General features: G+C 42.5%; 1 protein-coding gene across 7 annotated transcripts in view; it reads left to right on the forward strand.

Annotated features, from left to right (window-relative positions):
- sick (sickie) overlaps positions 1–15,203 on the forward strand; it is a 1,048,559-nt gene that overhangs the window by 1,025,865 nt on the left and 7,491 nt on the right. For 5 of the 7 annotated variants that reach the window (XM_070523275.1, XM_070523272.1, XM_070523274.1 and 2 more), the window contains 13 exons: positions 186–412; positions 1,181–1,340; positions 2,760–2,913; positions 3,411–3,517; positions 4,351–4,440; positions 7,468–7,561; positions 7,692–7,766; positions 9,681–9,852; positions 10,010–10,120; positions 11,501–11,605; positions 11,739–11,810; positions 12,721–12,917; positions 14,877–14,995. In XM_070523275.1, coding sequence (XP_070379376.1) covers positions 186–412; positions 1,181–1,340; positions 2,760–2,913; positions 3,411–3,517; positions 4,351–4,440; positions 7,468–7,561; positions 7,692–7,766; positions 9,681–9,852; positions 10,010–10,120; positions 11,501–11,605; positions 11,739–11,810; positions 12,721–12,917; positions 14,877–14,995 — 1,683 coding nt within the window. The remainder of the gene's footprint in view (positions 1–185; positions 413–1,180; positions 1,341–2,759; positions 2,914–3,410; positions 3,518–4,350; positions 4,441–7,467; positions 7,562–7,691; positions 7,767–9,680; positions 9,853–10,009; positions 10,121–11,500; positions 11,606–11,738; positions 11,811–12,720; positions 12,918–14,876; positions 14,996–15,203) is intronic. The other 2 variants (XM_070523273.1, XM_070523278.1) reach the window with 1 other exon arrangement.

Genomic DNA, 15,203 nt, shown 5'->3' on the forward strand with positions numbered 1-15,203 from the left:
AACACACCCACCTATGCAAAGAAACAAAATGATATGTTCTCGAATGCCACCATAAGTTAGAAAGTTGTTTCTGCAGAAGACAGGGCCTGAGCTGCATGTTAAGTGATCACATAGCTCACACACCCATGTACACTATGCAAAATGTTCAGTATCTGACTACTCTTGGTCTCCATTTGTTTCATAAGCAGCTTCGGAGCTCGTTCAGCAAGGCGTTCTCCCGGAGCAAGAAGAACCGGCACGGCTCGGTGTCCGACGTCGAGGACATTCGGGCTCTGCACTCGGACTCATCAACGCCCAACTCGCCACTGCTGGGACTGGGCAGCCCACCCTCCCTGCTCACTGCCAACGGCCTGCCACACTCGCCCCTTGGGTGCGGCAACGAGAATGGCGAGCTCTCGCACTCAAGCTATGCGTGAGTTAACCTTGGCATCCAAACTCTATGTAAGATATAATGTTAAACCTAATTGACAAGTATAGCGTTTATCAGCGAGGTTATGACTGAGTGTAAATCCTCACTTGCAGAATGTGACAGAAAGTTGCACATTTTCCGCGAAGTGGGGTTAGTGTAAAGCAGCATACTGCATATACGTCTTTGGTACATGCTCTACTGATGTCCACGACAGGTGTCTGCACCCTGCAGGCAGGCCTCGTTGGGTACATTGCATGGATTAGGGCTTATTGCACAGCGTCTGCTAGAATGCCAGCGATGAATATCACATTTGCATTTAATGCTATGTGTTACATATTGTGTAGTCACTATGCCCATACAGTAAGAGCAGGTGCATACTTTGTAGGCACATCTATATGTGCATGGATGTGCAATGGGCTGTTATTTTTATTTGAAGCGTTCTTGAGCTATCAACCAAGGTGTTTTCATTCATCAGCTGTTCGTACAACGTTTAGCTCACCTGGCCAGCTCGAACTATGTGGTAAATATAGAAAGTTAAAAGAAGAAGTGAAGAAAAAATAATTGGGGTAGCCTTCACGATGCAGCCAGTTGTGAGCATTAGCAGATGCTTCACGTTGACATCATAGATACTTTCTTTTCGTATACACCAGTAGGTGTGTCTAGCTTAGTACTGTGCGTTCTACAATGGATGGCTTTGGCATCCAAGCACTGAATTCATTTTCACACCCACAAATTGTAAACATGTGATGCACTGTCTGTATGGTGTCACAGGCTCAATGAACACGACGAAGAAGATGTTGGGCCTGAGCTGGTGCGTGAATTGAGGAAGCAGCTGCGCGAGAAGGACCTGGTGCTCACCGACATCCGGCTGGAGGCCCTGTCTTCGGCTCACCAACTGGACAACCTCAAGGAGACGCTATCCAAAATGAGGGTGCGTGCGGTGACTGGCGGCAGTGACTATGTACTTAAATCACAATTCATGATTGCTGCTCGTATTGACAAGCAAAATATTGGCTTAAAATATTGAGTTAGGACAACAGATGGTTGGCGACACCCCTTTCAACGTCCTGCACTGCGTCCCTGTGATGTCGTAGATCATGTGAAATTCTGCAAGAGCTAGTGAATTTCTATTCACAGAGAATTGCACTTTCGGTAGAATTACACTTTTATTGATGGAGAATTACAGAAATTGATAGCTGTGCACCAGCTATTGTACCTTCCCTAAAGAAGGCTGGCCTGTTTTCTCTTCTAACAGCCTGTTCTTATTTACCCCAGTACTATTTTCGAACGGGCCTTTACTTGAAGTTCTACTTACTTTCGCACAAATGAAGCACAACACCGCCTCTCGACTGGCGAACACAACGCACAGCAACAACTGTTCTCTGTGATTCCTTTGACGAGGAGCTACTTGAAGAATGCTCGGTCATTCCGGTGCATTTGTGTAGACGCTCAGAGCACCCGGTTGCATTTTTACTCGGGGATTGCTATAGAGTGGCACTACAGGGCCTCCCAGATCAGGGGGTGCCAACACCCTCTGATTTCAGAGGCCATGCTAACAGCAGCGACCACGTCAGTCAAGGGGTGCTGCTGCCATCCACTTTCTTGAGCGAATGTGGACTGTGTGAATCGAAGAACAATCTTGAATATGGATGTTAAACTTTTGCCAAAGCACTGTGTGAATTAAACTTGCATACATTTTACTGCAATGCTAGGAAGGATTGGATAATGTTCATTAAGGCTACATTGGTGCTTCAGTGTGGCATATGATTACTATGTTGCTCGGTGGAGGACTAATTGCAGATTTCGCGAGAATCGGTAGCTGCATGGCAGCTTTGTTTTATTAAGCTTATACAATACAATAAAGGTTTCTCTTATCATGAGAGAAGGCTTTGGTCACTCAGGAAAGGTCTGAAAGGGATGAGAGGTGGTGACACATCGTTTTCGCACCAGCCTGTCATGATGTCATAGGTTTTGACAATGTCTGTTCGAGCTTAGTTAACTTTTTATCAGTAAAGATAGGCTACATTGATTTACTGAAGAGTCAAAGACTCAACTTAGCAAGTTTCAAGAGCTTTTACTGCACCACAACTGCCCAAACAGGAAAAAAAAATATGTTGAAACACACGATGCCATGCTGACGAGCCAACGGTTTGCGTTTTGGCGGGAAATAGAAGAAAAGGAAATTTGACCCGCATCTTGTTTTATAATAATTGAGCTATTACCATAAGATTAGTGAAAATGAAATTTTGAAAGGATACTTTCCCAGTCTGGTCCATTGTTTAGGCTTAATGTCAGTTTCAAGCGAATACTTTCATGCTCATGTTGCCATGGCGGACTTTTCCGCATGCAGAACGAGATGCACAGCCTCAAGCAGGACAATGACCGGTTACATCGGCTAGTCCGCAGCCAGTCACTGAGTGCATCACAGAGTTCTCTACTCCACCGGAGCAGCATGGACATGCTGGACAAGCGACTCAGTGCCCACGAAATCTCCTCTGCGCTTGGTGAGGACTGTCGCTTGACTCGTTATTCGCACAAGCTACCGAGCGGTAGTTTAGCACCCAAGACATTCTGTCAGTGGGTGTGACAGTGCAAGTTCAATGCAAATGCTGATATTTTTAAGATTTAAGTGCCCACAAAGTGCAATTCGCTTACGCTAATCTGAAGACGTAACGGTCAGATCACCCCGAAAATCTGAAGGCACAAAGGTAATGTAATTGGATTTCATCACCAAAAGCCACAAAGAAAGAAAAGCAGACCTGCGTGCATAGCAAGGCCTCGGTACCAGGATCTGCTCATCAAGAAATTTTAAATAATTATAAGAACAACGTTTCGTATGCACAACAGAGACTTCCGTATTCTAAACACTGAAGTCAATCGATTGTTGTCTGCATCCTTACCGTGGACACCATAAGATTTGATATATTGAAGAGTGTGCAGAGACATGCATGAACAACTGTGATGGGCTGCTTTCACAATGTGTTTCTAATGCGGCTTTCAGACTCGCACGACGGCATCAACGGTTCAGTTCCAGAGGGCAAGCGCGTTACCATCACCGTTCATCTGGTGTGTCATGGTGACGTCGAGAAGTGCCTCACAAAATGTGAGGTGGGTATGCTTTGGCCTGCATTCTTTATTGGTTTATTGTTATGGCTCACTTTGTCTGCTTCCTTGTTTATTGAAACCTGTGGACCCTTTAATTCAGGCAGAGGCAGATTGCAATTCATGTACGGCTCCCTTGTTATTTTTATTTGTGTCTTCTTTAGCTATAGGTTCTAAATAAAGATTGTCTTTGAATTAGCGCGTTTTATTTTGACAGAGGCACTTCTATGGTGGTTGAGAGTATGCCTTTCATATTTATTTAAATTAAATTGAAACAAAGAGCTTTAATTACAACGGCTGTGGCATTCTCCTTTTCACTTCGTAGTAATACATAAAACTATGGGAAGGAAGAAATGCTGCTACTTAAACATCTGTTCTCCTGGAGGCAGATCCCCGACAGACTGAATAATAACCTAAATGTTGCTTGTGAGGCAGCGGCTATAGTTAGGTGAAATTGTGATTAACTGAGTATGGTTTGCTGTATCCTGTAGACTTGTGTAGTTTTGGTACACGCACAGGCTGATAGCATTACATTTCATTGGCACCTTCATGAATACCCCATATGTAACAAGCAGTGTTTTAAAATAAGTAAATTTTTGGCAGAATTTCTTTTTTTTAAATGCTGGTAGGACAGTAGCAGTAGCTGTAGTTGCGACAGTGGATGTATCCCACTTGTCAGTGGTTACAGGAGACCTTTAAGGGGGCCTGACTCAAGAAAAATACTCGAGGTGTGTAGATTGTCAGATTGTTCTTCTCGAATCGCATATAGATGGTTCTTGCATAAAACGAAGGCTTGGCAAGAGATAATTGATGTATACTGTCATATGTGTCAATCGCAGGCACCAGAGGAGGCCCTGATTGGTTCCTTGTACGTGAGTGGCAAGACCAAGTGGGACAACCTGGACAGCGCAGTGAAGAAAGCGTTCAAGGTTCGTGACTCAAGAAATGCAATTTCACCTCTGTGCACTGAAGCTGCTGTTGTGAATAGAACCACTGAAAAGATTGAACAGCGAAAGTGTCGACCCGGAAAGTGTGGCATTAAGAACGTTTGCGTGTTTCTGACAAACAAAAAAGCCTTAGCATGCTGAAAATTTAAGGAGCAGTGGGTGGAGATCAGGTCAATGCATGGGCAAAGTTATAAGTGTGGCAGTTCAATAAGTGCATCATGGGAAATTCTAAAAATTTGGTTCATTGCTTGCTCAGTGTTCAAAAAGCTTAAAGGGAGACTAAAGCGAAACAATAAGTCAGTTTAGACTAATGAAGCATTGTTTGAGGATCCTGCAGGCAGTCATTTAAAAAAAAATATTTTGATTATTAGATGAGAAAATGAAGGTCCAAGTATCAGTATTTGAATTTCGTGCCGAAACCCCAGTGCCAGTACGTCAGTGTGACGTCAGGGATTCCAAAGTATGTTTTCGCATCTGTGCTGCGTTGGCTGAATAAAGGCTCCTGAAACTCGCCATGTTTAATATTTGGTTCCTTTAGAACACAATGTAGTCAATCTGTGCCGCTATATGTAATTAATAGGCCTTAGAAGATGCCATCAAAATCCAAGACGTCACAGCCCCCAGGTGCGGGAATTTAAGTAGGCATCGCCACTCGTATTTCGTTCTTGCGCTTTTTCTGGCTTACCAAATGTCTTATAGAGGTGTTTTTGGTGTTGTAGAATGGTAATTTAGTGATGCAGAACAAATCATTTTTTACTTTAGTGTCCCTGTAATGTTCAACAAGGTTCAAAGGGAGGCACTAGTTGCACTGCCAGCTTTGTTCATTACTGAATTGGGATTCTGCAAGCTTGTACAAGTCTGCTGGGGGCTCTTTCTTTCTACATTTTATTTATTGGTAGTTCTTGAATAACACTATACATCTACAATAAAAGTATTAAGGGCTATTTATCATATTGAAAACTATGTATTGTAATCTTTCTTCCCCATCTGCCCTTTATATATAGGCTTGCAAAGGTGGTTGCACATTTACTTTTTGCTAAATCTTTTGAGCCTAGGCTATCTCTAGATCAGTGCTTAATTTCTATTTAGATGCCTGAGAATTTTTACACAACAGCGCATCATTTGACAAACTGGAAACAAAATTAAACCTGATCAGGCAGAGGAGACATTACACAAGCACAAGCAGGGTAGTGCGCAGAATACATAGACGAACAAAGGACAAGTAAAACAGGATGGGTGCAGGTTTCCACTCGTCTTGTTTTATGTGTCTATTCTTTGTTAATGTTCTTGGCATGCTACCGTGCCTATGCTTACAAAATTAAGCAACTAGCCTACTAAACCAAACTTTTATTGAGACATTGCAAGCTGTTTCATATGTTGTGTCATTGGAAAAGTACATTTCTTGATGACGACATTTTTATGCAATGATTCAGCAGGTGCACTGTGTTTTCCAATTCACTCACAAAGCTAATGTGTGCCTGCTGATTGTCTATGCTTGATTAAGTGTCAACGCTTGAGAGCATGGGCAACTGCAGTACTAGTTAAACAGATAGGAGCGCAGAAAGAAGACAGCACTATAGTCAAGCATGCAGGAGTCAAGCTCTGATGTGCAAATTGCTGGCAAGATATGCGCAGGTTAACTACTATATTGTATTGCGACAGCTTGGCATGAGTTTCTACATTGGACAGATATGTTGATGTGTCAACTGGAGATTGGGAGAGCACTAGCTTACTTTTAACGAGACCAAGGAGGTGTATATACTTTGTTCGTACAGCTTGTTGATGCAGGCTCCTGCGTGACATATGCATATTGCTGAGGAACAATTGAGAATGACGTAACCTGCATGATGGCAGAGGTTTCGTCAGTGCTGTTGTCATGCCTGTTTCATGTGCACTAAAGGATGAAGGCCTCTCCCAATAATCTTCAGTTACCACTGTATTGTGTCACTTGATTCCTTGTTACCTCTACAAAATGTTGTTGAGCGTCGTTACATTGCAGTATTTTAGACGAGAGTTGACATTCAGCCTTGTTGATGTTGCAGTGCGCTATGTATTTGTTACGATGCAATATTCTAAGCTGTCCTAAACTGTGTTTTCCTTCCCTTGGCACCCAGTCTGCTTGACTAAACAGACCACCAGTTATCTGGCCTATGCATCGCATGGCCCGCCCTCTGGTTCTCACATTTCTTGTTGCACGACGTAATGAAATATGACAACAAATGTGTGAGTGACGCATTCACAAGCCAACACAGTAAACGAATAAGCTTTCTTGAAGTATCCTGGGCTTGATCTGACATGTTGCTTTGGTTTACTGCCTGCTCGTTTGTTCTGTTGCTCCTGTTATTCTTGTTGCGAATTTATGTTCGCGTAATATGCTCAAAGAATGAAACACAACATAGAAAATTTAAGCAGAACACTCCACGTGTCCGCTTACTCGAGAGTGCCGTGTCGCATTGCTAGAAACCTGGTCAGTAGAGGTGGTGCGGAATCCAATATGAGGGAAAATTCAACTGATGTCACAGAAACTGCAGATGGGGAAAATGAAAGTTTGCTCATTAGTTAGCCCGAAACTGATGCATATCTTTCCATTAGTATAGTACATACATGTAATAAACCTGGAGTTGTGATTCAGTGCTTCCAGTGCGGGGCCTTCTTTCTGTCCTGCAACTATGTTTAGCTTACACTGTAATTAACCATGTCATGCTGAATATGCTGGTTTTCATCAGATCAATAAAGTTACGCAGAAATGTCCTTGGCAAGTGCTTGGCAGGCAGGCCACCTGACAATCCGAGTGTTAGTGGCTCCCCCATTGCTGTCAAATACTATTTTAGGCGTTTGCCTCGACCACGACATTTGCAGTCTCCATAATTGGAGATTCTGCCCTCTCTAAATTTTGGCAACAAGCATTGTTCATATAGGGCATCGAAACAGCTGCTTCACATTGATATGGATCTCCAATACTGCGAAGTGTGTGATGATAATTTCGAATTTATCCCACCCACGTTACAGGATTATGTCCTGAAGGTGGATCCCGCATCCAACCTGGGCCTGAGCTCCGAGAGTATACTCTGTTATCACATCGATGACATTGTCCGTTCCAAAGGTGGGTGTTGCCAGTCTCCCAACTGCCAGATTTCTTGCTTGACCACTTTCTGGCACAAGATGCTTTGGTACCTCCGTGTTCGTATCCAGCCTGAACGATTTTGTTAAAAAAAAAATTTCGTTTTGCACAGAAGCGGAGCTTCCTGAGCTGCTGCCTTGTGGTTATCTTGTTGGTGAAACACTGAAGATTCAAGTTGTGCTCAGAGGTAAGTGATGCCTTTAACCAGAATCTTTATAATTCTTGTCCTCTCCATGCATGGGCACATGAAATGTGAAACTGCTGCTCTCCTCATAGGCAGCCATTGAACCTTCACTCGGCACCAGGAGGAAGCATTTACCTTATTATTATTATTATTGTGCTGCTTTAGTTTTGAACATTGGGAAGGAAAAGATAGGGTGCTGCACCAAGACACCTACCCACAGAAAAGCACAACTGTCAGCTGTTTATTATTACAAAAATAAAAGAAAAGATGGCAGCATCTATTATTTGTTCAGAACTAGTTCTCTATAGATATTTAATAGAAAATTCACTCACAATATCAAAATTTCTCATTTCATGCAATGCACTGTTAAAATTTTGTTCAGATATGACTTTCGTTGCAGTTGAAAGACAAAAGATGCATTCTATAACTAATACTACCATTGCTCTTAATTACCATTACTACCATTACTCTTAAGTAATAAAGCGTTGCATACCCCCCTCAGCAGTTGTGGTGGTTTTCAACAACTTTGCTGGACATCCACTTTCCCAGGGCCGGCATACCGAGTGAATTTTTCCAGAAAATATCAATATGTTCTGGAGTCGCATACCATATATTGATTCTGTTCTCTTTAGATGACCCTATTTTGTACTGCCGCTCATGTTTTGTACTGCCGCTCATGTCCTGAAATGAAAGTCGCTGCAATATTTGTGAAAGGCTGAGGAGAAGGCAAAAGGATTCAGTTTGCAGTATTCCAGTTTATAGGAGTGTATTTTCAAGCAGAACTATGTATGGTTCACAGATTTTATAAGGTAGCCTGCCAAGGATGCTAAACATGTTATGCAATGGAAGCGTTGGACCTGAAAGTGTCAGCTTCAAGGTGCTGCACAGTTTATTCTTAACGTTCTAAGGTAAAGTTACGGCTACAGCATATTTATTTTTGCAGTCGAAGGATTGATGTAGATAGTTGAGTATTCAAAAATGCTGTAGTGTACCATGTTTATTCCATTATAAGGCAGTCACTATTATAAGGTGAGGATGCAGTTGGGGAAGATAAGAATAAAAAACTTAGGTATGTGCACTTATATCAGTCAATGCAGAGCAGCAGACAACTTATACGGATTCGCTGGGGATCGCCCAAGATACTGAATTACTGACACAGCCAAAGTATAAAATGGCGACCATAAAATAGGGGGAAGCAAGTTCCAACCCACAGAGTGCATGTTATATGTGAATTTTGCCTATAGAAGTAGCTTCACGGCAGTTTGTATTTCTCCTGTAAGTGTGGCTTCATGGCGGCAAGATACACACTCTCATGAAGCCACACTCAAAGGCAAAATTTGCATATAAGACCGGGGAGGGGTGACGGGGAGGCACACCTTCGAGGCTAAGGATTCTAAGAAAATAGTTTGCCTTATATTTGAATAAATACGGTGTGTTGCCTTTCTCTTCAGGACCTTCATACTGTTTTATGCATACTATTTCACACAATCATATTCTGTGTAGTCTTTTGTGTGAGAAGCCTCACTGCACTTTCATGCCATTTCGTATTATTTACAGTGATCGTTAAAAGTTTACAAACTACAAGATTGGAGAAAGCATTGAAATACCAAAGTGTTTGCGTGTAACACGTAAAACTGTACCACAATGTTGTTCATGTTTTCCTGTACACTTGTACAGGCTGGTAATTTGAATACCAAGCTGCATGCCCAGGCTCGTTAGGCCTTCAGTCTGGCTGCATTTTCTGCTGGCAGCCAGAATAACGTAAACATTTACCCTCATGTGCATCAGAGCAAAATTAGAAGTATGTTATTATCATCTGTTTGTCTGGTTTGCGGGGTAGTGGAGCTCAAATAGGACCGAATCATTGTGCTTCACGTCCAAATTCTTGTCTAACACAAGTCCTGGCTGTGTCTGCAGGGACCGCACAAAATGCAGTGGATGCCCTTGCACTCCAGACACTCATTCCCAAGTCCGTGATCCAGCGATACGTCTCCCTCCTGACGGAGCATCGCCGAATCATACTCTGTGGCCCGAGCGGTACGGGGAAGACCTTCCTTGCCCAGAAGCTGGCCGAATACCTCGTGCTCAGGTAAGCTAGAAGTGCGGCTGCTGCTTGGGGCATTCTGTCCCTAAATTGGATGAAGGAGGTCGACCGACCGTTTTCTCGCAGCAGCAGCGCGTAATGTTCACACGAAGCCTCACCTTGAGGACACAGATTACGAGCTGTACATAACTTGCCCATGCAGGTCCGGCAGAGACTTGGCTGCCGGCTCCATCGCTACCTTCAGCGTGGACCACAAGTCTGCAAAGGAGCTGAGGCAGTACCTCTCCAACGTGGCTGAACAGTGCGAAAACAGGTAGTGTTTGCTCTCAGTGCTAAGTAAATGTCACTTCTAAAGATTATCGATCTTTAAGGATGTGCTGGTACCTGTAGAAAGTGCTGGCTATTCCTGTTAGTTCACAGATGTGCACAATTCTATAGTGCATGTTTGAAGCATGTGCATAGATATGCTAGCTAGATGCAGAAATGTGCATGGATATATATAGCAATTTATATGCATAGATGCTACAATGCAAATATTTAAGCAGAGCTAAAAGAAAACAAAACTAGTGAGATTTCACAGCCCCTCTTGTTTTTGCAGCTCTTGTATGTGTTCGTGATTGCTGCGTTCGAGACGTGGCAGTAACAATTGGGACTTCATTTGTAATTTCACAAGTACATTTATGTTTTGTTAACAGCTAAGGAACACTTGTTTTTGCATATTGTTGCTGCATGCGCGCGCGTGTGTGTGTGTGTGTGTTTGTGAACTGTAGTACAAGTATAATGGCTTGGCTGTAATTGAATGGTGGGCACACTGCTAACATAATGTTTCACAGTGGAGCTGTGCTCCACTGTGAGTTGTAAGCAAGTTGTAAGAAACATGACTACAAACATTGCATGGTGATGTATTTGACAGAGCTATTTAGTCATAGCAGTAAAAACGCCATAGGCCCCATGTTTCAAAATGGGGACGCAATGATTGCTAAGCAGCACTGGAGCCTACTGACAGTTACGCCACCTACAGACAACAAAACTAGCTATAAAGGACAACTTATTTGAGCACGAGAAAATGAAATATTGGCAACCATTGTAAGCAAAGCCAATTAAGCAGCATTTTCAATCACCATTTTTTTCTTTAATTCAGTTCGATCGGACATTTCAAACACTTCTTAGCTGGCAATTGGAACCGGCAAGATTCATCTTGTTGATTGCTGGTGACACATCAATGCAATCAACCCTTTTCACAGATAGGTACCCAGGGCATGCCCAGAGCTTGAAACAAGGTTTTGGTACTGGTATGATTAAATAACTTTGATTTTGGCGTGTGGCAACATATTGGCATGTGAAGCAGTTTTAACTGCGAGTCGGCCTAGTTGGAACATATTCATATTGATACTTAGAAAGCGCTCGTCCTTGTGTTGCCCCTATTCTTCGTCCCTGTTTGTTTGCGCACAACAAGTATCAATATGAAGCAGTTTGTTCCAGGTCAGAATTTATAGTGGATCTGTTTGCTAATAAGTGTCATCCTCAGCACCTTAAAGATACTGTTAACAAACTTAAAATTAAAATCGAGTAAAGCTTGTTTCTTGGAGAAATCAATCGTTTGCTGTGCCGGCTCCTGCTTGTTAATTTTGTCCTCAGTGCATTTATGTCCTGAGGGGTACATTCCCGTGTTGTGTCCTTGGTCTCAACGCAGCAGTGCCAGCGACCTGCCAACTGTCATCATCCTGGATAACCTGCACCACGTGGGCTCCCTGGGAGAGGTGTTCAATGGCTTCCTCAGTGCCAAGTACCAAAAGTGGTGAGTGAGGCCATCCGCTCTCGTCGCTGTTCTTGTTTTGGTCCCTCTGTGTGCTCCCCCTTGGCAACTCGGTCGCTAGCGCCTCGGAATGAGGCTCACGTCTAATCCCCATGCTCTTGATTGGTGCTTGCAGCCCGTACATAATAGGAACCATGAACCAGACCACCTGCTCGACAACGAACCTGCAGCTGCACCACAACTTCAGGTAGGCACCATGTGCTGCCTCTAAGTCACAGTTGGTGAAGAATGACGGCGAGAATTCTTTTTTTCTGCATGTACAAGATTGTAATGATTTGGTGGGAACTGAAAATTTTACTACTAAATAATTGACACGAATTAACATAAGCACCCAACGAAAGAAGAAAAAGAAAAGAGAAGGACTCATTGGGTTTAATTAATCTTCCTCCGAAAACACAAATGGCACTTACTGCTTTTGGCCACTTCAGTATAGCTTAAATTGAGTATATTCAGACATAAACCAGTGCACATAAACTGCTGCTGCAATAGCTGTCATGTGTTGTTGTGTCTCTCAGTCTGGTCCATCTATACGTTTTGCACCCATTTATCAACGCATCAATTAATAACCTATTTTTGTCACGTAGTTATAGCAACTGCAAACTGAAGCAAATATGAAACAGGGCAGAAAACAAGCTGCCACATAGATTCCCAGGAGTGCCTGCCTAAAAGCCAACTGCAATGAAATTTCACTTTGGCTAAATTGATTATGAAGGAGTAATATATAAATACTGAATCAACCTTGATAAAGCTGCAGGTAAAAATGTAAAATATTTGACATTTCATTTGACATTTTACGTTGCATTTTTGAAGATATGTCATGCGAAATATTTTAAGAAGTATGTTCTATACCTGTGCCATTTGAAACTAGGCTTTTTATGTGCCTAAACATTTTCGTTGCAGTTGGCCTTTAAGGCACAGCTGTTGGATGAGCTGAGGCTGTTTTTAGAGGCCCGTGAGGAACTTCTTGAATGGCGTTCTTCTACAATTCTTTATTGAGCCTCCTAGGCAGCATGCGTAGTAGTTCAACCGGCCCAGATTTGCGCACCCGTAATGCCAATGAGCTACAACCCTCGCGTGTCTCTCACACACCCCGTCAGGTGGGTCCTTTGTGCCAACCACATGGAACCGGTGAAGGGCTTCCTGGGGCGCTTCCTTCGGCGGCGCCTGGTCGAGGAGGAAGTCGGCACGGGCCTGCGGCTGGCAGAGCTCGGCAAGGTGGTGGACTGGATGCCTCGCATCTGGCACCAGCTGAACCAGTTCCTAGAGACGCACAGCTCGTCAGATGTCACCATCGGTGAGCGCTTTTATTACTGACAGCCATCACCAGCTGGTGCCCTGCTTGAAAGAATGTAAGGTGATGTAGGATGAAGGAGGAAAGCAGTTGTCACCAATGTGCAAAGGTACGGTGATGTCATGCAACTCGTACAAATTAGTTGCAGCTGATCATTAAGTCACTGTAAGGTCATCATAAGGTAATGTATGGTTTTTGTAGGGTCGCCATAAGGTCGTCACGAGTCCAACCTAAATTCATCATAAGCTTACTGCAAAATACACGAAGATACACGAGGGATTGATTACATGCTGCAACAGTCTCTTTTACTGTGCTATGAAGTCAGACAGTATTGGAGCCATTTTTTTGTTATTAACAGTTTTGTATGACCCCTCCATTTTCTTTTCCAGGATAGAAAAGAAGTTGTTTGACAAGAAAATCTGCGGTTCTATTAAGGCTAGCAGAGTGAAATAAGCAGTGATACTAAACACTCAGAAGTGTTGATGAAGGTATCAGTTTGTGAAAATCTGGTGCTAGAAAAGTGCCCTCATTGCGTCTTTTGAATGAATGAAATGCAAGTGTAAGTAAATAAAAGATTTATAAAAGCAGTTTTTAGGAAATGGCAAGGAATATGAAACAAAGCATCAATTAGAGAAATCATTTGCAGTATGTTATTGTAGTACGCTGAATTTAACTTAGACACAAAATATACGATTCCATGAACCAGACCATGACCCATTGTTTGAATTTCAGCCGTGTAGACTTTACAGTTTATTGCAGTTTTAAGCATGCAGCAACCTCAAAGAGACACTATAAGCAAATATTAAGTCAGACTAAAGTGATAGAGTAGTACTTGTGACCTTCTAATGTATCAATATTATTGAGAACAGAGCTTTAGTAAGTGAGAAATTTAGGTAAATGTATAACATGATTTGAGACTAATGGCACATTCTAGTAGCAGCCCGATGACGTCGTAGCTCCTCATTATAATTTTCTCATTGGTACTGAATGACTGATGTGAAAGAGATTGCATGACATTATAAAATGGGAGAGAATGCAACTTGTCCACGTCTGTTCGATTCTCGTAAAAAGGAACTCACTGATGTTGCTCTTAATGATGTGGCTAGTTAAAAGACTTACTTTTCGCTTAGCCATACGCTGCCCACACTCCCATGTTTTAGTAGTTTTTGTATCCCATAATACTGTGCTTGTTTGCTGGCTTGCACAGCTCATACTAAAGAGGCAACCACATGCATGCAAAAAATATCTAACACTGGCTGTAGGGTGCCGCTTTACTCACAGACAGCAGTAAAGGGCAGTGATGACGTATGCAGCTTCATAACTTCTTTCTGGTTGTGGGTGATTTGAAATTTGCTGGAGGGATGTGGACCTTTCAGATGCAATTTTATCCTAAACTAAGTGTTTAGTTGGCACAAAAAAATGTGCTGCAGTATTTCTGAAATGGGAATTTAGTAGCCTGCGTTGACATTTCCCCCTTTGGTGTCCCTTTATTGACTGTGTTCTTTGTGTCATGCAACGAAGCAGTTGCTTCACAAAAGATGTAGAACTGGTGCTTTACTTGACTAAACACCCAGCAAAATTCTCTTTTGACCCGGTTGTCACTACTTCAGTCTTCAAAGCACAGAGTTTAGTTGCTTCACTTTGTTCAGCTTTAGGTAAGTAATGAGATGACTGTAGAGCAAGAAATGTATGTATTCTTTCATGTGGCTGGATGCCTTCTAAATCAGCATCTCTCTGAAAGCAAGATTACTTGACCTGGCATGGTGTTTTAAGTCAGAAGCTTCTGAATGATGCTTCCACTTTATTAAACGATGAAAATGGCTTTCAAAAATGTTTGATACAGTGACTAAACAACGTGCTGACTATTTTTGTTTACTAACTTGAGTGACTAAGGTTAATTAATTTTTCCATCTTTGGGACTCTCGATTCGGCATAACCATGTGACTTCTTTTTTTCTCCCAGGGCCTCGGCTGTTCCTTGCATGTCCCATGGATGTGGCAGGCTCTCAGGTGTGGTTCACTGACCTCTGGAACTACAGCATTGTGCCGTACCTCCTTGAAGCAGTTCGCGAGGGCCTTCAGGTAGCCATCTTTGCTTTACTTTGCACTGAAATACATGGTAGTCTTGTTCTTTTGGGGTTAAAATAGTGGAACGTCTTTAAACAGATCAAATATCAATGTATAAGACATAACGCTTTTTGTATATTATACCAAGCATTAATTTGTTCTTAAATATAGCAAAAGGAATGTGCAGAGAGGAAATGTTAAGAAAGTTTGTTGCTTACTGTGC

This window comes from Dermacentor albipictus, chromosome 8, assembly GCF_038994185.2.
Source record: "Dermacentor albipictus isolate Rhodes 1998 colony chromosome 8, USDA_Dalb.pri_finalv2, whole genome shotgun sequence".
Lineage (NCBI taxonomy): Eukaryota > Metazoa > Arthropoda > Arachnida > Ixodida > Ixodidae > Dermacentor > Dermacentor albipictus.